This window comes from Amblyomma mixtum, chromosome 1 (genome assembly GCF_055824585.1).
Source record: "Amblyomma mixtum isolate Tamu chromosome 1, ASM5582458v1, whole genome shotgun sequence".
NCBI lineage: Eukaryota > Metazoa > Arthropoda > Arachnida > Ixodida > Ixodidae > Amblyomma > Amblyomma mixtum.
Window position 1 is genome coordinate 147,087,043 of NC_143012.1, and position 22,504 is coordinate 147,109,546.

General features: G+C 49.4%; 1 protein-coding gene, 1 long non-coding RNA gene and 1 pseudogene across 2 annotated transcripts in view; 1 reads left to right on the top strand and 2 right to left on the bottom strand.

Moving 5' to 3' along the window:
- Nucleotides 1–22,504, top strand: part of LOC149367885 (uncharacterized) — a 147,285-nt gene that overhangs the window by 23,715 nt on the left and 101,066 nt on the right. The window lies entirely within an intron of this gene.
- On the bottom strand, nt 612–8,872 carry LOC149367887 (uncharacterized). Its single transcript, XM_089567431.1, has 2 exons — nt 8,418–8,872; nt 612–2,088 (listed from the first exon to the last, which is right to left on the bottom strand). The coding sequence occupies exons 1-2, from the start codon at nt 8,870–8,872 to the stop codon at nt 621–623; spliced, it is 1,923 nt and encodes a 640-aa protein (XP_089423557.1). The 3' UTR covers nt 612–620.
- Nucleotides 9,773–11,100, bottom strand: LOC149367888 (P2X purinoceptor 7-like; annotated as a pseudogene).

Below are 22,504 nucleotides of genomic sequence, written 5' to 3' on the forward strand. Positions count from 1 at the left end.
GGTGTGGTTGAAGATACACTGTGCATATGGTAATTGTTTTAAGGGGGGACACTGGTCTTAAAACTATTTTCATTATTTCTTAGCCAATAATAATGAAATTTCACTGTCTTGCCCAGTTTTTTGTGCTGGTTTCAAATGTCTTTCTTTTTTCCTAACTTAATTATTATTCAAGTTACATCACATTAATTAGTCATTAATTAGTACCTCGCTACAGTAAAAATGGCTCAGCAAAAATTAATCTTTTTTTGCATGGCTACATAGCCTAATGAATAGAGAATGCAATGTTCAAGGCAGTTTTTCCACTTTACTCATGTGTATAATTTAATGAAACTTTGAACAACAGCATTGAAAATGTGCTTGTCAAGCATTCAAAAGTTTGCAAAATTATTAATTTTTGAAGCCTGATAAAGGAATTCTGCCTTGAACATTGCAACCCCTGCACCTTAAGCTTCCTTTAGCAAAAAAATTTACATCTCTATCTGCTCTAGATGCAGAGATATCATTGTCCCAAACCAGCCGGGTGTCAGAAATTTGCAAATTGAGAAAAATGAGAAAAACCCAAATGGGCCAAAATTTATTGAATATCAAGATGATAGCTGCATATTTATATTTCCTGAGGGCTAATAAGAGCCAGGCATGTAGTTTGACTGCTCCTTGTGGGTGGAGTGCCTCTTTTGCAATGCCCGTTGCACACTTGCAGAAGAGGCCCGCTTGCGCGTAGACTCTGTTGTTCGTCTCCTATCCTTCTCGGCCATCCTCTTCCTGTTGCTGAGGCCAGGGTTAATGTCCAGCTCGCTGAGTATCTGAGAAGGCGCTTCAAGATTGCCTGCATTGAAACGGACAACAGCCTCTGCAACAGCTGCTTCAACTGCAAATAATGATGCATGGCGCTCCTTTGGTGCCAGTGACCATATCAGCGAGTGCAAACTCTCGTTGCTGTTTTGAGTTTTTCCTCGCTGGCAACGCTCCAGCAGCTTTCGGTCTGCCGAGTGCTCATATATGGGCAATAGTGCCTTGCACACATGCGATGGCAAGTTATGTCTGTGCTTCGGAGTGGGCTCTCCCTTTGCTGCGGCAGCATTTTGGCGGCACCATGAGTTTGGGCCTGTTGGGCACAGGCTGTGGTTTGACACATTATCATTCGATGTGACGTGATGATAGGTGGCCATCACTGCCTGGTGCATTGCTTCAACATCTCCGGAGTGAGACTTCAGAGCCCAGCTGTAGTATGAAGTCAACTTGTTCGCAAGGTCACCCGTGAGCTTGCCTTTGCCACTGAGGCTCTCTGTTCCCTCGCCTTTGTGCTTTGCAATCGCATTGCGCAGGGCCGTGCCCATGCGCTTTTGCACATGATTTGTGCAGTCCTCTTTCTGCACTTTTATAAAACCATATACATCAGCCCCCTGCAGTGCCAGAAATGCGCGGCTATCTCCATCACTCAAAACAGTCGTGTATCGAAGGCCATGCTTCTCTAAGGACCTTTGAAACATGACAAGTGCAGCCTGCACTTCCATCTCGCCAGATTTTTTTTCTGTGTTTTTCTGACGCCTGTGGCTGCTCTTCCATTCTTCATATGATGGATCACTTTCTGCAGGCCCGCGCTTGCACCCCGCACACAAGTTGCTGAACACAACATACTCAAGTACGAGCCCAGTGAACAGCTCAATCACTGCGCCCACACCGATGTGTGATGTATGACCCTGGGTCACCCACGAGCCGTCGAACGAGACAGCGATATTTCCAGGGTTGTCCAAGTGCAACTCTCTGTAGAGCTCGCGAACGGTACGGGCGCTGTCCATCATCACTTTTTCGGCTGCGCGTGTTGTCGCGGGCGTCAGCTCATTTTTCACATAACCTTGCCAGGTTTTATTGTGAAGCCCCCTGTGGGATATATCCATTATTGCAAAGACATCGTTCAGTGCGGTTTGCCGATTTCCCGTACTTTGCATGGCCCGTGCAGCAAGAATATTTATAGTAAATGGACTTAATTTTTGGCTGCCTTCAACGCGCGGCGAACTCCACGCAGAGGAAATCTCACCGCAGTTCATGCACGAGAGAACGAGCCTCACGGCTAAACCGTACTCACGGCTGCGCGTGTTGTCGCGGGCGTCAGCTTATTTTTCACATAACCTTGCCAGGTTTTATTGTGAAGCCCCCCTGTGGGATATATCCGTTATCGCAAAGACATCGTTCAGTGTGGTTTGCCGATTTCCCGTACTTTGCATGGCCCGTGCAGCAAGAATATTTATAGTAAATGGACTTATTTTTTGGCTGCCTTCAACGCGCGGCGAACTCCACGCAGAGGAAATCTCACCGCAGTTCATGCACGAGAGAACGAGCCTCACGGCTAAACCGTACTCACGGCTGCGCGTGTTGTCGCGGGCGTCAGCTTATTTTTCACATAACCTTGCCAGGTTTTATTGTGAAGCCCCCTGTGGGATATATCCGTTATCGCAAAGACATCGTTCAGTGCGGTTTGCCGATTTCCCGTACTTTGCATGGCCCGTGCAGCAAGAATATTTATAGTAAATGGACTTATTTTTTGGCTGCCTTCAACGCGCGGCGAACTCCACGCAGAGGAAATCTCACCGCAGTTCATGCACGAGAGAACGAGCCTCACGACTAAACCGTACTCACGGCTGCGCGTGTTGTCGCGGGCGTCAGCTTATTTTTCACATAACCTTGCCAGGTTTTATTGTGAAGCCCCCTGTGGGATATATCCGTTATCGCAAAGACATCGTTCAGTGCGGTTTGCCGATTTCCCGTACTTTGCATGGCCCGTGCAGCAAGAATATTTATAGTAAATGGACTTATTTTTTGGCTGCCTTCAACGCGCGGCGAACTCCACGCAGAGGAAATCTCACCGCAGTTCATGCACGAGAGAACGAGCCTCACGGCTAAACCGTACTCACGGCTGCGCGTGTTGTCGCGGGCGTCAGCTCATTTTTCACATAACCTTGCCAGGTTTTATTGTGAAGCCCCCCTGTGGGATATATCCGTTATCGCAAAGACATCGTTCAGTGTGGTTTGCCGATTTCCCGTACTTTGCATGGCCCGTGCAGCAAGAATATTTATAGTAAATGGACTTAATTTTTGGCTGCCTTCAACGCGCGGCGAACTCCACGCAGAGGAAATCTCACCGCAGTTCATGCACGAGAGAACGAGCCTCACGGCTAAACCGTACTCACGGCTGCGCGTGTTGTCGCGGGCGTCAGCTTATTTTTCACATAACCTTGCCAGGTTTTATTGTGAAGCCCCCTGTGGGATATATCCGTTATCGCAAAGACATCGTTCAGTGCGGTTTGCCGATTTCCCGTACTTTGCATGGCCCGTGCAGCAAGAATATTTATAGTAAATGGACTTATTTTTTGGCTGCCTTCAACGCGCGGCGAACTCCACGCAGAGGAAATCTCACCGCAGTTCATGCACGAGAGAACGAGCCTCACGGCTAAACCGTACTCACGGCTGCGCGTGTTGTCGCGGGCGTCAGCTCATTTTTCACATAACCTTGCCAGGTTTTATTGTGAAGCCCCCCTGTGGGATATATCCGTTATCGCAAAGACATCGTTCAGTGCGGTTTGCCGATTTCCCGTACTTTGCATGGCCCGTGCAGCAAGAATATTTATAGTAAATGGACTTATTTTTTGGCTGCCTTCGACGCGCGGCGAACTCCACGCAGAGGAAATCTCACCGCAGTTCATGCACGAGAGAACGAGCCTCACGGCTAAACCGTACTCACGGCTGCGCGTGTTGTCGCGGGCGTCAGCTTATTTTTCACATAACCTTGCCAGGTTTTATTGTGAAGCCCCCTGTGGGATATATCCGTTATCGCAAAGACATCGTTCAGTGCGGTTTGCCGATTTCCCGTACTTTGCATGGCCCGTGCAGCAAGAATATTTATAGTAAATGGACTTATTTTTTGGCTGCCTTCAACGCGCGGCGAACTCCACGCAGAGGAAATCTCACCGCAGTTCATGCACGAGAGAACGAGCCTCACGGCTAAACCGTACTCACGGCTGCGCGTGTTGTCGCGGGCGTCAGCTCATTTTTCACATAACCTTGCCAGGTTTTATTGTGAAGCCCCCCTGTGGGATATATCCGTTATCGCAAAGACATCGTTCAGTGCGGTTTGCCGATTTCCCGTACTTTGCATGGCCCGTGCAGCAAGAATATTTATAGTAAATGGACTTATTTTTTGGCTGCCTTCAACGCGCGGCGAACTCCACGCAGAGGAAATCTCACCGCAGTTCATGCACGAGAGAACGAGCCTCACGACTAAACCGTACTCACGGCTGCGCGTGTTGTCGCGGGCGTCAGCTTATTTTTCACATAACCTTGCCAGGTTTTATTGTGAAGCCCCCTGTGGGATATATCCGTTATCGCAAAGACATCGTTCAGTGCGGTTTGCCGATTTCCCGTACTTTGCATGGCCCGTGCAGCAAGAATATTTATAGTAAATGGACTTATTTTTTGGCTGCCTTCAACGCGCGGCGAACTCCACGCAGAGGAAATCTCACCGCAGTTCATGCACGAGAGAACGAGCCTCACGGCTAAACCGTACTCACGGCTGCGCGTGTTGTCGCGGGCGTCAGCTCATTTTTCACATAACCTTGCCAGGTTTTATTGTGAAGCCCCCCTGTGGGATATATCCGTTATCGCAAAGACATCGTTCAGTGTGGTTTGCCGATTTCCCGTACTTTGCATGGCCCGTGCAGCAAGAATATTTATAGTAAATGGACTTAATTTTTGGCTGCCTTCAACGCGCGGCGAACTCCACGCAGAGGAAATCTCACCGCAGTTCATGCACGAGAGAACGAGCCTCACGGCTAAACCGTACTCACGGCTGCGCGTGTTGTCGCGGGCGTCAGCTTATTTTTCACATAACCTTGCCAGGTTTTATTGTGAAGCCCCCTGTGGGATATATCCGTTATCGCAAAGACATCGTTCAGTGCGGTTTGCCGATTTCCCGTACTTTGCATGGCCCGTGCAGCAAGAATATTTATAGTAAATGGACTTATTTTTTGGCTGCCTTCAACGCGCGGCGAACTCCACGCAGAGGAAATCTCACCGCAGTTCATGCACGAGAGAACGAGCCTCACGGCTAAACCGTACTCACGGCTGCGCGTGTTGTCGCGGGCGTCAGCTCATTTTTCACATAACCTTGCCAGGTTTTATTGTGAAGCCCCCCTGTGGGATATATCCGTTATCGCAAAGACATCGTTCAGTGCGGTTTGCCGATTTCCCGTACTTTGCATGGCCCGTGCAGCAAGAATATTTATAGTAAATGGACTTATTTTTTGGCTGCCTTCAACGCGCGGCGAACTCCACGCAGAGGAAATCTCACCGCAGTTCATGCACGAGAGAACGAGCCTCACGGCTAAACCGTACTCACGGCTGCGCGTGTTGTCGCGGGCGTCAGCTTATTTTTCACATAACCTTGCCAGGTTTTATTGTGAAGCCCCCTGTGGGATATATCCGTTATCGCAAAGACATCGTTCAGTGCGGTTTGCCGATTTCCCGTACTTTGCATGGCCCGTGCAGCAAGAATATTTATAGTAAATGGACTTATTTTTTGGCTGCCTTCAACGCGCGGCGAACTCCACGCAGAGGAAATCTCACCGCAGTTCATGCACGAGAGAACGAGCCTCACGGCTAAACCGTACTCACGGCTGCGCGTGTTGTCGCGGGCGTCAGCTTATTTTTCACATAACCTTGCCAGGTTTTATTGTGAAGCCCCCTGTGGGATATATCCGTTATCGCAAAGACATCGTTCAGTGCGGTTTGCCGATTTCCCGTACTTTGCATGGCCCGTGCAGCAAGAATATTTATAGTAAATGGACTTATTTTTTGGCTGCCTTCAACGCGCGGCGAACTCCACGCAGAGGAAATCTCACCGCAGTTCATGCACGAGAGAACGAGCCTCACGGCTAAACCGTACTCACGGCTGCGCGTGTTGTCGCGGGCGTCAGCTCATTTTTCACATAACCTTGCCAGGTTTTATTGTGAAGCCCCCTGTGGGATATATCCGTTATCGCAAAGACATCGTTCAGTGCGGTTTGCCGATTTCCCGTACTTTGCATGGCCCGTGCAGCAAGAATATTTATAGTAAATGGACTTATTTTTTGGCTGCCTTCAACGCGCGGCGAACTCCACGCAGAGGAAATCTCACCGCAGTTCATGCACGAGAGAACGAGCCTCACGGCTAAACCGTACTCACGGCTGCGCGTGTTGTCGCGGGCGTCAGCTCATTTTTCACATAACCTTGCCAGGTTTTATTGTGAAGCCCCCCTGTGGGATATATCCGTTATCGCAAAGACATCGTTCAGTGTGGTTTGCCGATTTCCCGTACTTTGCATGGCCCGTGCAGCAAGAATATTTATAGTAAATGGACTTAATTTTTGGCTGCCTTCAACGCGCGGCGAACTCCACGCAGAGGAAATCTCACCGCAGTTCATGCACGAGAGAACGAGCCTCACGGCTAAACCGTACTCACGGCTGCGCGTGTTGTCGCGGGCGTCAGCTTATTTTTCACATAACCTTGCCAGGTTTTATTGTGAAGCCCCCTGTGGGATATATCCGTTATCGCAAAGACATCGTTCAGTGCGGTTTGCCGATTTCCCGTACTTTGCATGGCCCGTGCAGCAAGAATATTTATAGTAAATGGACTTATTTTTTGGCTGCCTTCAACGCGCGGCGAACTCCACGCAGAGGAAATCTCACCGCAGTTCATGCACGAGAGAACGAGCCTCACGGCTAAACCGTACTCACGGCTGCGCGTGTTGTCGCGGGCGTCAGCTCATTTTTCACATAACCTTGCCAGGTTTTATTGTGAAGCCCCCCTGTGGGATATATCCGTTATCGCAAAGACATCGTTCAGTGCGGTTTGCCGATTTCCCGTACTTTGCATGGCCCGTGCAGCAAGAATATTTATAGTAAATGGACTTATTTTTTGGCTGCCTTCAACGCGCGGCGAACTCCACGCAGAGGAAATCTCACCGCAGTTCATGCACGAGAGAACGAGCCTCACGGCTAAACCGTACTCACGGCTGCGCGTGTTGTCGCGGGCGTCAGCTTATTTTTCACATAACCTTGCCAGGTTTTATTGTGAAGCCCCCTGTGGGATATATCCGTTATCGCAAAGACATCGTTCAGTGCGGTTTGCCGATTTCCCGTACTTTGCATGGCCCGTGCAGCAAGAATATTTATAGTAAATGGACTTATTTTTTGGCTGCCTTCAACGCGCGGCGAACTCCACGCAGAGGAAATCTCACCGCAGTTCATGCACGAGAGAACGAGCCTCACGGCTAAACCGTACTCACGGCTGCGCGTGTTGTCGCGGGCGTCAGCTCATTTTTCACATAACCTTGCCAGGTTTTATTGTGAAGCCCCCCTGTGGGATATATCCGTTATCGCAAAGACATCGTTCAGTGTGGTTTGCCGATTTCCCGTACTTTGCATGGCCCGTGCAGCAAGAATATTTATAGTAAATGGACTTAATTTTTGGCTGCCTTCAACGCGCGGCGAACTCCACGCAGAGGAAATCTCACCGCAGTTCATGCACGAGAGAACGAGCCTCACGGCTAAACCGTACTCACGGCTGCGCGTGTTGTCGCGGGCGTCAGCTTATTTTTCACATAACCTTGCCAGGTTTTATTGTGAAGCCCCCTGTGGGATATATCCGTTATCGCAAAGACATCGTTCAGTGTGGTTTGCCGATTTCCCGTACTTTGCATGGCCCGTGCAGCAAGAATATTTATAGTAAATGGACTTATTTTTTGGCTGCCTTCAACGCGCGGCGAACTCCACGCAGAGGAAATCTCACCGCAGTTCATGCACGAGAGAACGAGCCTCACGGCTAAACCGTACTCACGGCTGCGCGTGTTGTCGCGGGCGTCAGCTCATTTTTCACATAACCTTGCCAGGTTTTATTGTGAAGCCCCCCTGTGGGATATATCCGTTATCGCAAAGACATCGTTCAGTGCGGTTTGCCGATTTCCCGTACTTTGCATGGCCCGTGCAGCAAGAATATTTATAGTAAATGGACTTATTTTTTGGCTGCCTTCAACGCGCGGCGAACTCCACGCAGAGGAAATCTCACCGCAGTTCATGCACGAGAGAACGAGCCTCACGGCTAAACCGTACTCACGGCTGCGCGTGTTGTCGCGGGCGTCAGCTTATTTTTCACATAACCTTGCCAGGTTTTATTGTGAAGCCCCCTGTGGGATATATCCGTTATCGCAAAGACATCGTTCAGTGCGGTTTGCCGATTTCCCGTACTTTGCATGGCCCGTGCAGCAAGAATATTTATAGTAAATGGACTTATTTTTTGGCTGCCTTCAACGCGCGGCGAACTCCACGCAGAGGAAATCTCACCGCAGTTCATGCACGAGAGAACGAGCCTCACGACTAAACCGTACTCACAATCTCCTTTTGAAACGTTAATGTTTCCGCCGCACACCTTGCACTTGACGGCACTCAAAAGTTTGTTCAAAGATACCAGATTTACAACAGTGAACGCAGTATCGTCCGCATTGCCGTTGGCGTCTCGATGCGGGTGGTCGCTGCAAAAATCCAGTTTCCTCTGCGTTGCTGAAGTTGAATCCAGAGCTTGTAGCTTTTCTTCAGCTTTTGCTTCGATTTCTAGCAATTCCGAACGCTGTAGCATCGCGGTGTCGCGGCGTACGCGGCCGCCCTGCGTAGCTGTCGCCGAGCTCGTTAGGCTTACTTCGACCTCGGCTGACGCTGCTTCACTGCCCTCTTGCTCATTGTCGGTGCTTTCCGATGATGCAGGACGTGTAGGAAGGTTGTTGACTCGCTTATTTCTCTTCCTCTGACAGAACTTGTGCCGCGAGCGGAATTTACTAGGCGGCATCGTTGCGCGTCGGTCTCGCTCCTTTCAGCAATATGGTGCCAGCAAGCCTAGCAGATGAAGCATGCGAGAATCCGCCAATGGGACGGCTCGTTTCAGTCACGTGCGCGTATCAACGAATCGGGCCTCGCGCTTTTTTTGTTGTTTGTGCTTCCTTTGCTCCGTGGCCATTCAGGGCACGCAAGCAAAAGCGGCGGGAAATGGAAGCCTGGAGAGTCTTCTTTCAAACGAGACCAAGATGGCTGTGATCGGCGCGCTAGAACGGGAGTTCAGCGGAGTAGGAAGAGCACCGTTTTTATCGTCTGCTCGTGCGCAAAATCGGGTGACGTGGTGATTTAAATTTCGCAATACGGCAAAAATATTGATTTCTGGGAGACAAAAATTCGTGAAACTGGAGATTAATAGTTGTAGATTCTGAAAATGCCATTTTCAAAGATTCGATTTTTTGGGCATTTTTTGGTCCCAAAGACCCGTGTCCCCCTTTAAAGCTAATGACGGTGACTGCAACGGCTTCATAATTCGTCTGAAGCTTTATTTCATGGGTTGCAACACCGCTTTGAACTACAACAGCAACACCTCCAGAGAGCCTGTCTGCCTGTTCACGGTCACGGCGAAAGACTTTATACCTTTTAAAAACATCTTTGTGACAAGGTCCCAAGTTGGTCTCCTGCAGGCACAGGGCTACAGGAGACAGAGAACGTAAGAGATCTGTTGCATCATGATATGAAATAAAAGGTATCCAACTGTGTGCTCCACATTCACACTTTGTGTCATAACATTTACTACACGCATCAAAGTTGTGAAGGCAACTGGTAACACATGCAAAATTGAGTAATAACATCAAGCACAGTAGGTGCAGTGATTCAGTTCCTTCACTAATAATTGCCAAACACTCACCCTAGCTTAACTTGAGAAAAGTTTGAACCTTGTGTAGGCTTTGTTTTGAGATGGATATTTCTTGCGGATAGCTTTCAGGACACAACTTGGCAGAATATGCCTCTTGTGCTTGCCCATTCTTCTCCATATGAGATATGCAAATTGCCGATATGCAGCATATCTCAACTGCCTATGGAAGTGAAAGTAAGTGAAAGTAAATTACATTGTTGTATATATACTTTCTTAGCTACACCAGAGCTACATGAGCTTTCTTACCTGTTTGTGGAGTTCTTGTCACCTTTTCCAGATAGAATGGTTCCTTGTTGTGCAAGAGCCTCTTCGAGCACAGTCCTGTTGAGACAAGCATCTTTGAATTTTTATGTACTTGTAATGCATTGTGCATCCTTCTGTTTTCTGATAATCTCATTAATTTCTTGGCAGCAGCAGCAGTCTACTTCATTCACCATTGGAATGCAGTGTACGGAGGAACACCTGTTTTGGAAGTAGAGTGTTTACAATGGCATCACTCAGCTGCCAGGAATACATTTCTAATAACACGTGTAGTCGTAAAAAATTTCCGAGGCAGCATGGCTTCATGCATTAATAATAATATTATATAATTGTGTGCCATATGTGCTACAGCCAGCCTTGCGATTTGGCCTGCTTGGTGGCAGCACAAGGCCATCGCGAGTTAGTGAAAAAATCACATGCTGCTAGATCTGAGAACAGCTCGATAAAGGTGGCCGCAAACAGATGGAAATATTCTTACAAGGACTTGCAGCATGAACCAACTCGCCTAAACAAGCATTTTAATTTACTGCTAGCTCCCATCTTGGCATGCAGAACGGAAGGCGCACGTTTGTCACCTCGACAGAACGCAAAGCGCCGCGAACTTATGTTTTACACGTGTGTTATGAACCGAGCCGGCATGCAGCGACCGTGAAGCAGTGCATGCAAAAAAAGCGCATGCCAACTTCTTGCACATGCCAACGGCCTGTGTGGATTACAAGCAGATTTGCGGCAGCACCGACAAGCGGCAAGACAAAAATGCCGACGATCCCATCCCGCTTACCTTGCATTAGGAAAGTTACGTGGAGCAGTGCAGTGGAGGCGAGCTTAGCTTGCTCGCCTCAGAATTCATTCATTGCATCTATGAATGCAGTTTGGTAAGAAAGGTATACTTACCAAAGAACATTTCCAATACGTGGAGATGCTGACACTTTGCTTTCGTTCGAGTCAAAAGCACCACTTGCACCAGCATCGTTTCTTTCTTGGAGAGGTTTGCTCTGTGCAACCGGTTCGAACATGTACGAGGTGATGCCAAGATCTTCCGGGTAATCTTCGATGTGTTCCATCGTCGTATAAAGGGAACCAACAGCCTCGGACCACTGTGCGCCGTGCTTCATGTGAAGCGGCGGCGGCCAAGCCGGGCCGACCGAGCAAACATCATTGTTGACGTCACGAGGCGCCCAACCAATCACAGGCAGCAACGAGGCGAGTGAGTTGGCCCAAGGCTGCTGCTGCACTTTTCGCCAAAATAGGATAGGCGTTTTCCTTTGCCTAATTTCGATGAGAAATTTGAATTCCAAGGGTGAAAAATTGTAAAGTGCATCTCTTCACTCAATTTTTCTGGGAAACCTTTCAGTATCCCTCCAACGTTGCACCTATCATTTTTCTTTCCATAGCTCACTGTGTGGTCCTTAACTTAAGCTGAACCCTCTTTGCTAGCCTCCATGTTTCTGTCCCGCAAGTGAGTCCCGGTAAGATACAGCTGTTGTATACTTTTCTCTTGAGGGGTATTGGTAAACTGCCCTTCATGGTCTCAGAGAACATACAATATGCGCTCCACCCCATTCTTATTCTTCTAGTTATTTTCCTCTCATGATCTGGATCAGTGGTCACTACCTGCCCTAAATAGACATATTCTCCTACTACTTCCAGCACCTCGCTGCCAGTTGCAAACTTCTGTTCTCTTGCTAGACTGTTGAGGGGGCGGAGGAAAAACATTTATTTCCGACGAATATGGCGCGGCAGCCACCTCCGGGTCTGCACGCAGGCGTCCGGGGAGGCAGTCTGTCACACCGTGGCTGGAGGACATCCGACCCTGTCTAGAAGTTCTTCAGCCTCGGCCGCCAGGCGGACGGCGAAGCGCTGAGTTTTTTCGTCAGAGCTTCTTAGTGTGGTCTCCCATTCATCGCTAGGTTTAATCGCTTTGCGCCCTGGGGCACGAACGCATCTCCATATTATGTGATCTAATGTTTCTGCACCGTCCCTCTTCCGCCCTCTGGCACCCGTCCAACTCCTCCACAGGGGCGAGAAGAAATTTCGAGCTTGGAGTCTTCCCCAGTCGTACGGTTGTGGAGTTTTTACCGAGCCTCCTCGCTCCAACGTAGCCAGGGTTATCTCTGAGCCCCTGCCGAATTTCCTGCTCCGTGACGTCCAGCGGAACGTCGTATATGATGCCCTTGCCGCCCTCCGGCATGGCCGCGTGAGCAGTTGCGTCCATCTCCACTGGCCCGATATTTATGGTCGTAATTTTCTCGTACCGCTTCGCCCTGCCGAGCTACGGGGTCATAATTAGTAGGGACTGAATCTTTGCGTTGGCGATGAATCTGTCTTCCCCATTCAGGTCGGGGCCTGCAGCCATAATCAGGACCTGGCCTAGCTTTGTCCCGCTTTCCTCGTCAGCTGCTCCGCGTTGCCGTGTGGTCGCAGCACTGTGCGGAACATCTCCTTCGGTATTGCCACGTATCATTGTAGTGTTTGTTCGTTCACGCTCAAGGCTGCAGGAAAGGGCTGTTATCATTTTTGTTTGTGACGCGAGAAGCGACCGGACTAATCTCGATTGATCACAGCCACGAAGAGCGGCATCTACGTGTTTCCAGATTACTCTAGATGATCTCGACCTGTTATCTCGAAGTTTCCTTGCCGGCTTTAAATTGAACGATGCCGCGAGCAGCGGACATTCGTAGTTCGACGATTGACGAGCACGCTTGTTGCTTACGCCGCCACCGAGTGATTCAGTTCTTTTGCGGGCGCAAGTCAGCCCAAATAAAGAGCTTCGTTTGCAAGTCTTTCTGGTGTCTTCCTGACCGCTGGACTGCCGTCACTACAACGTGACAGTATTTTCGGTCTGACTGTGCCGATGGATCTCTCGGCACGGGTGCCTCTGTTGCACCCGAAAAGTATGAGGCCGGCACGAGGAAGGAAAAGATGGATTTACTAGCTGGAGTGCTAAGATGTAAGATGGCGTGCAGCCGAACGGTGCATCTTGCCGGCACGAGAGTCGAGCTCCATTCGGAGGAACTTTGGCGTCATTGTCTTCGGCGGCTGGTGCTGCTCCTGCTGCGTAAGGCCGATGCTGCTGCTACAGTAGCCCCCCCCCCCCCCGCTAGTGAAGGAGTCCGGTGAAGCTGGAAGCCGGAACGATACTTTCCACTGCTGAGGGGTAGCGCGAAAAGATGGCAGAGGAGGGCAGCCGGCCCGTTGGGGCAGAGAAACCACACATGTAAGGCCAGTGGGCGGGGCGTCTTCTGTGAAGGCTGGCTTCAAGCAGTCGATTGAAATGGGGTCAGTGCGCCCATGAAGGTCCGCGATGAAGAACTTTGGTGTTCTTTCGAGTACACGGAATGGGCCGTCGTACGGGCGCTGAATCGGCTTGCAGACAGAGTCTCGGCGGACAAAGACGTGTGTGCAAGTCGCTAGTTCAGATGGAACGTGTGAAGATGGCTGAGACTGGTGTCGGAGGTGACGGCAAAAATGGCGGAGCTGCGTCACGTAATCGGTAGGGTCGGGACTTGTGGACGAGTCGGTGGATTCGAAAAATTCACCAGGAAGACGCAGGGGCGAACCGAAGACAAGTTCTGCCGGAGTGCAACGAAGATCTTGTTTTAGCGTAGGACGGAGGCTGAGCAGAACCAGTGGTAGGGATGCAGTCCAGTGGGTAGTGTCGAGTTGGGCTTTGAGGGATGCTTTGAGCGAACGATGGAAATGTTCGATCATGCCGTTGGCGATGAGATGGTAAGCAGTAGTTCTGATTCGTGAAGTGCCAAGTAAATTTGTAAGGTGATTAAAACGAGAAGATTCAAACTGGGCGCCACGGTCGGTGGTGATGGTCGAGGGAACCCCGTACCGGGAGACCCAACCGGCGACGAATGATCTGGCGATGCTGTCACTGGTGGCGTCAGGCAGAGGGAACGCTTCGGGCCAGCGAGTAAATTGATCAATGCAAGTAAGGAGGTATGAATGTCCCGTGGAAGGTGGCCAGGGACCCAAGATATCGATGTGTACGTTGCCGAAACGGGCGGACGGCGGAGGAAACGAGCCGAAAGGAGAGGTCGTGTGTCGCTCATTTTTAGACTGCTGGCAAGCCAGGCAGGCACGGGCCCAGGCGCGCACGTCCTTGTTGATGCCGGGCCAGACGTAACGTTTTGTGAGAAGATTCTGCTTGGGGCGGATTCCGAGATGGGAAAGGCCATGGAGGGCATCGAAGACAAGACATCGAAACGCAGAGGGGACCAAAGGGCTCGGAGTGTCGGCCGAAGTGTCGCAGATGATGGGGACGGGGCACGAAGGGAGGAGAATTCCAAGCCCTTGTGTTTTGGCAGCTACTACATTGTGGACTATGTCTCCTATTAATGGCCTTGTTGGATTTTTGGGATGTAATGAAGTAATTACGCTGAGAGAGTCTGATAAATTATACTGTTTTCGATGTTGTTCTTCAGTATTTTTTCTACTGCTAATGATATGGCGTAAGATTCGGCGGTGAAAACTGACGCACATTGAGGCAGCCTTACTATTTTTTCTCGTTTGTCTTCGACTACAGCGCAACCAACATAAAGCGTTGTTTTGGAACCATCTGTATAAAATGCTGTATGATCACAGTACTTCTAGTTCAGTGCTAAGAACTCCTGTGTAATGTGTTCTTGAGGTGGATGTGTTCATTTGTTTCTACATAGAGACTAGTCACAGGCGACGTCCCGTATGCCCCAGTCGAAAGACGCAAGCCTAGGTTATGTACTGGATCCAGTCTTTTCAGGTATGATGGTCTCGCTGAACCATACACCACACACCCGTAATCAAGACAGGAGTGCACTACTGCACGATAGATATGGAGAAGACATGTCCTATCAGAGCCCTAGTGTCTTCGTGTACTTTACTTAGTGTACTTTAAGTATGTTTAGAGCTTGAGAGGCTTTTACTTTCACATTATTTATGTGTGGGAGGAAAGTGAGCTTTTTGTCGAATGTTACACCTAAAAATTTGTGTTCTTGTTTTATTGGGAGAACGGTTTCATTTAAATGCAGGGTGGGATCAGGATGCAGGCCTCTCCGTAGAGAGAAAAGAACGGCAACTGTTTTTTGTGGGGAGAACCGAAATCCATTTTTGTCTGCCCAGTTACCAAGTCTGTTTAATGTGAGTTATGCCTGTCTTTCACAGGTTGATAAGCTGGATGATGTGCATGTAATTTGGAGTTCATCGACGTAAACAGAGTACATAATTGACTTTGGGATTACTTTGGCTATGGAATTCATTTTTACGATGAAAAGTGTAGTGCTTAAAATGCATCCCTGAGGTACACCGTTCTCTTGAGTGAAGTTCCTCGAGAGGGTTGAACCGAGACGGTCTTGAGATGTACGGTTCGACAAAAAATCTTTCAGACAATTTAAAATTCTACCGCGGATGCCCAGATCTCCCAAGTCGCAGAGAATCCCAAACCTCCAGGTGGTACCATAGGCTTTTTCCATATAAAAAAAAACAGCCAGACAGTGTTGTGTATGTATGAACTCTTCTCGAACAGTGTTTTCGAGTCGGACAAGATGATCCTGTGTCGAACAAGCTTTTCTGAAACCGCACTGGGGGAGGTCAAGCAGTTCGCGAGATTCGAGGATAAACATTAACCTAATAATTACTATGCTTTCGAAGGATTTGGCATGGCAGCCTGTAAGGGCTATTGGCCTGTAACTAGTAGAAGAGGTTGGGAGTTTCCCTGGTTTCAGGAATGGTACTATTGCTGCCTTTTTCCAAGCCTCAGGCATTTTCCCCGACACCCAGATTTTGTTGAAAAATTTCAAGAGTGCTTTTACCGCAGGTTCAGACAAATGGGCTAGCATTTGATAGTGTACCTGGTCGGGCCCTGGTGCAGTCTGTTTGCCACTAGCTAGTACTCTGTGTAGTTCATGAACTGTAATCAAACTGTTGTAGGGTTCGTTAGTGTAGCCACTAGTTCGAAGTCTTTATTTCTCTGCTGTGTTTTTGTGCTTTAAAAAAGAGTCAGTATAGTGTAATGAACTGGAAACATGGGAAAAGTGCTAACCAAGTATGTCGGCCTGTTCGTGAATACTTGTTTTTGCATCAGGGGGGGGGGGGGGGGGGTCAGGAAAGGAACTGCAAAAGGAGAGAAGTTGCCATCAAGTTTGCGAACTTGCTGTCACATATTTTTTGATGTAGTGGAACTATTTATAGACGATATATAACCCTGCCATGAAGTTTTCTCAGCAATTCGCCGGATATATTGCCACGTATCATTGTAGTGTTTGTTCGTTCACGCTCAAGGCTGCAGGAAAGGGTTGTATCACTTTTGTTCGTGGCGCGAGAAGCGACCAGACTAATCTCGATTGATCGCAGCCATGAAAGGCTGCATCTAGGTTTTTCTATATTACTGTAGATGATCTTGTCCTGTTATCTGGAAGTTTCCTTGCCGCCTTTAAATTGAGCGATGCCGCGAGCGGCGGACATTCGTAGTTCGACGACCGAGGAGCACGTTTGTTGCTTACGCCGCCGCCGAGTGATTCATTTCTTTTCCGGGCGCAAGTCAGCCCAAATGAAGAGCTTCGTTTCCAAGAATGGTTGGCGTCTTCCTGACCGCTGGACTGCCGTCACTACAACGTGACATCTGGTGGAGGTGCTGGGTAGCCTTCCATGTTCGGGATACCCCCTACAAGTCGTGACGCCAGCCCTCTGAGTCATTCCCCGGAGGACCTGACTCCAGTATACCACGCAGCCTCTGGAGCCTCCAGACATGACTTACGCCGCAGCAGTGCGCCGTCCTGTACCTCGACGACGGGACCCAAGCCCCTATCGCCCTTAGCCAGCTGCTCTGGAGTGCCGCCCTCTCGCCCCAACTCGCCCGTCCTACGAGCGTCGCACCCAGCCGAGGAAATGCGACGAGTGGAGAACACCCGACCAGCGCCGCCCACTATGCTTCCACTGCGGAGAAGCCGGTCACATTCTCCGGTACTGCCCATACAGAAGAATGGGCATCCGAAGGTTTTCTTACGACGCCCCACGACCCCGACCCCGACCCGGCCAGCGACCAGCCGAAATCGAGGAGTTTTTGCGTCGGGAAGAATTCTCACCGCCCAACCGCCTATCACGTTCCCCGTCGCCATCGTCACCGCGCTTGGTATCTCTTAGCCAAGGCTACACAGTGCGCGGACGCTCCCCCAGGCCCCGAAAGTTAAACTGAAAAGCAGCCTCTGGAGGTGAGGTTGCTGATGAGCGCCTAAGAACTAAGATCCTCCATCAACGAAAACACAAGACTATGCCTCAACTACGACGACCCCTACGACGACGACGACCCCTGCGACGACGACGACCCCTGCGACGACGACGACCCCTGCGACGACGACGACCCCTACGACGAGGACGATCCCTACGACGACAACAACTACGACTACGACGACAAAAACTACGACAACAGCGACGACGACGACGACACGGCCAGACTTGAAGCTTTTACCGCTGCCCTTACACCTTATTGGGAACGTTAAAGGAATCTAAGTTCTCGAAGCATTCTCCGTGTTTATTTCCATTTTAAAGCATCGAGACGATGCTTCTTTGGAAGGGGGGTAATGCCACGTATCATTGTAGTGTTTGTTCGTTCACGCTCAAGGCTGCAGGAAAGGGTTGTTATCACTTTTGTTCGTGGCGCGAGAAGCGACCAGACTAATCTCGATTGATCGCAGCCATGAAAGGCTGCATCTAGGTTTTTCTATATTACTGTAGATGATCTTGTCCTGTTATCTGGAAGTTTCCTTGCCGCCTTTAAATTGAGCGATGCCGCGAGCGGCGGACATTCGTAGTTCGACGACCGAGGAGCACGTTTGTTGCTTACGCCGCCGCCGAGTGATTCATTTCTTTTCCGGGCGCAAGTCAGCCCAAATGAAGAGCTTCGTTTCCAAGAATGGTTGGCGTCTTCCTGACCGCTGGACTGCCGTCACTACAACGTGACAATATCGAGCTTTGGCCCTCTCCTTTTTAAAATTTATCAGGTTTTCCTGTGGGGGGTATCGACGGAAAATTCCCCAGGCTTTGTTTTGCCTCTTCTTTGCTTCCCTACATTCCCGTGTACACCAGACCTTTCGGTTTTTTTCGCACCCCTCCAGAAGTCTGGGGAATGGCGAAGTGAGCAGCGGTAATGATACATGTTGTGACCATTGCATATGCCATCAACATCAAGGCTGTCTGAAAAAATTTCTTCCAAAGCGGCATTTTCTTGGAAGAGCGCCCAGTCGGCCATGGCCAACTTGCAACGCCGTGGTTTGGTTAATGTGATTGATGGTGAGGATGTCAGACTGATAACGACAGGAAGATGATCGCTCCCATACGGGTTGTCAAGAACATCCCTCTGTAAAAACACTTGGTGAACAAAAAGATAAATCTAGGCAGCTCATTTTCCCACTGCTTGGAGAGCAGTAAGTGTCTTTGCCCGTGTTCAGGAGGCAGACATTGTTGCTGAGAATAAAATCTTCTATAATCCGGCCTTTGACATCAGTTTGTTCACTTTCCCAAAACGAGGAGTGAGCATTAAAATCCCCAACTAAAAGATATGGCTCCGGTAGTTGTATTAAAAGCGCTTCTAAATCGTGAAGTCTGACGGTTAGATGAGGTTCAGTGTATATGGAACATAATGTTATGGTTTTAAAATAAAGGATGGTGACCGCAACTGCCTCATATGAAGTTTTTAAGTCAATTTTCCGAGTTGCAACACCACCCTGGACCACAATAGCAGCGCCTCCAGAGAGCCTGCTTGAATTTTGTCGTTCACAGCGGAAGACTTGATATTTTTTAAGAATATTTTTTTTCTGTGGTCCTAGGTTAGTCTTCTGGAGACACAGTGCTACCGGGGAGAATGAATGTAAAATATCTGTTATGTCAGTGTAGTTCTTCAAAAGTCCACGACAGTTACAGTGAACTAGAAATGCCATCATTATAAACTATGACAGAAGCCAACAGCCACAGAAACCAAAGGGCACAGGGGATTTTTTTTTAATTAATTATTTTTTTTTGTGCTGTTGATCAATTTAGAATATTACTGAATATATTATCGCTTAAAGCTAATTGATTTGAAAAGCCGGTGGGATCCGAACCCACGACCTCCGAATTACGCGTCCGGTGCTCTACCTCTGAGCTACAGCGACGGCTGTCAAACCTTCTGCTTTCGGGGGTATTTATGTTTACAAGTAACCTAACCTTGAGAGTGTTCATCAGCGCCACCCACGTTCATAAGCGGCGGATGTAGAACGTCCTGAGTTACCACAGGTGTGACGTAGAACGTCATCAAACGGAGAGGGTGGAAGCTGCGTGAGAACCCTCTTATGCTTCCTATGGCGTCAAGGCTGCCAGAACCGAGGCCCTTGCCAAGCAATTAAGCAAACAAGGGAAGGGGAATGAGGGGCTCGTTATAAATATGACAGAAGCCAACAGCCACAGAAACCAAAGGGCACAGGGGATTTTTTTTAATTAATTATTATTTTTTTTTTGTGCTGTTGATCAATTTAGAATATTACTGAATATATTATCGCTTAAAGCTAATTGATTAGAAAAGCAGAAGAAAAAACAACCACATGCCGCCGGTGGGATCCGAACCCACGACCTCCGAATTACGCGTCCGGTGCTCTACCTCTGAGCTACGGCGACGGCTGTCAAACCTTCTGCTTTCGGGGGTATTTATGTTTACAAGTAACCTAACCTTGAGAATGTTCATCAGCGCCACCCACGTTCATAAGTGGCGGACGTAGAACGTCCTGAGTTACCGCAGGTGTGACGTAGAACGTCATCGAACGGAGAGGGTGGAAGCTGCGTGAGAACCCTCTTATGCTTCCTATGGCGTCAAGGCTAAACTAGTTGGGGATAGGTTAGGTTGGTGGGTCTTTTGGGCCAGTTATTGGGAATTTATCCCTTTTTTTTGCGCTCGAGAGAGCTTTGTCGCCGCTGCAGCGGGGGCGAGGGAGGAGTTGTGTCCATCGCCTGCTCAGAGGCGCTGCAGGATCGTGCAGAATGCACGGGTAACTGTGGTTCAGACCTCGCCGTGTGAGGCGAGGCCTTGGGGCCCGCTGACCTGGAGGTCCGCGCAGCCTGTTTCGTGGGTGGTGGCGCGGCGCTAGCTGCTGCCACCTGGGGCACGGGTGGCCCTTCTCCAGGCTCACTGTGTGTGGCCGGAGCAGTAGCCGGGAGCCGCTGTGGTGCCGTGCCCTGTGGCACCACATCGGCGAAAGTAGGGTGTTGAACCATTGAGAAACGCTTTCGCGCTTTTCTGAAAGTGATGTTCTCTTTAACTTTGAGGGTTGGACAAGTTGGACAAGCACGCGAGTAGGCAGGATGACTACCCTCACAATTTCCACAAAGGTGTGGTTCAACTTTACATTTATCTGTGGGATGGTCATGTGAGGCGCACTGTGCACATGTGACTTGGCCCCGGCAGCTCTGGGAGCCGCGGCCATACCTTTGGCATTTGAAGCATCGTCTTGGGTTTGGGATGTGTGGTCGTAGTTTGATTTCTGAGTACCCTACCTGGACAGAGTCAGGGAGAGTGCTTGAGGCGAAGGTCAGGACAAAATGTTTTGTTTCTATTTCTTTCTCATCTCGCCTCATTTTTATTTTGTACACATTTGTCACATCTTGGTCTTTGACTAGTAATTATTCTTCCATCATGTACTTCAGGTCATCATCAGAGAGGACGCCACGAACAGTGTTCGGTGGTCGGTGAGGGCTTATTACTGTTTGAACGTCACCGAAGGCTGTGACTTCTGCTAGTTTCTCGCACTGATGGTTGTACAATACTTCAAGAAGTAGGTCTCCATTTGCAAGCATCTTTATTTTATAACCTTGGCCTATGGTGTCGGTTAAAGTCCTTGAGACAATGAAAGGCGAGATATGTCGTGCTGCGGTTTTTTCTGAGTGTTCACTGTGAGTCACGTGGAACCGCGGGAAATTGGTCTTGTTCTTTGAAAAGAACTTGGCAGTTACATCGGTGCGCCCCCGTTTCGGAGGGCGATCAGTTGATAGGAAAGAGCTAGCCGTAAAAGGATGTGTTTTTCGGCCACGGTGGCAGCCGCCCACCACGGAGTCCACCGAGGGGACGGGACAGGAACCTGTCCTGCCCACGCCAGCTGTACACCCTGACTATAACCAAATATGACGAAACCGAGGGTAGTTCGCCACACAAGGTTAACCCTAGCCGCCAGGAGAAAAGGAAAAACCAAGGGAGGAGGATACAGGAAAGTTGTAAGAAAGGGAATTGGAAAGTGAAAGATGGAGGGGAGGACAGGAAAAGGCGACTGCCGATTTCCCCCGGTCGGTTCAGGCCGGAGGTGCCGTCTACAGGAAGCTGGGGCCAAAGTGGTGTGTCGCCTCCGCCGAGGGGCCTTAAGGGTCCAAACGCTCGGCATTGGCTCCACCACCAGGATCCCCCTTTCCCCGGACACGGCGATGCCACGCACGGCTAAGCGCGGGTGCTCGGGTCCGTGGTGGCGCACTGCTCACCATCATCCCCCTGCGGGGATGTCTCTGCGGATGCTCGGGTTCACCCCGTGGTGTCGCCACTCACCATCGTCTGCATGAATCAGACGTCCCTGCAGGGGAAATCATGTGTTTCGTAAATTCTGCATGTACATTCATATTTCCTGTCTTGACTTATGAAGTTTGGAATGTCCGCAGACGTTACATGCTCTTTACAGTGTACTTTCTCAGCAGACAGAAGCAAGGAGCATTACAAGTATTATGCATTCTTGACACGCAACTAAGTGGGTAGCACAGCGTGTTGTGTGGTTTTCAAATCGAGTAAGAAATGTGGCGCATCACAAATAAGGGAAGCTCAACAGAGCAGAACAATGAACAGGACAAGGTGTGAAGTTTATTTCAAGGAACAACATGGAAAAACAGCACCAGCCTATTTAACTCTTCTGAGCTTCAGGTGCTTCTGGCGCTCCCTTTGCAGCGCTTTGTCTTTGTTCAGTGACTTTGTGAAGGAGTGCAGCCTCGTGATCACAAAGAACTGAATAATTTTTGCTGTCAGCTCTTTGCAATGCGCCTCACAACCAACTTGCTCAAGGTGTGCACTGCTCAGAAATTGCATAAAATCATGAATGCTGAAAGTGTAAAGCTGCTGCGTAGAGAAGAACAGTGTGAAAGCTTCCTATAGCACAGAAATAAGTTGGGCGAGCTCACTGCCTGGGTACAAAAGGCCTTCTTTGTCAAAGCGCTGAGGGAAAGAATCATTGATATCTTGCTCAGCCACTTCTTTAAATTTGCTGATTGTCAAGGTTGAGGCACATTGTTCACAAGCATATTTGCTTCTGAATTTCCTGGCCACGTATCCAGCCATGTAATATATGAGGCTGCTGTCACTCACTTCAACGACATAGCTGCTGTGGTCGCTGCTTAGACAAGACTTAATCAAGCTGCCAGCGCCATCAATATTGCCAACTTCTAGTGTGTCCTCTGTAATTTCACTCATGTCAATAGTGCAGTCATGCT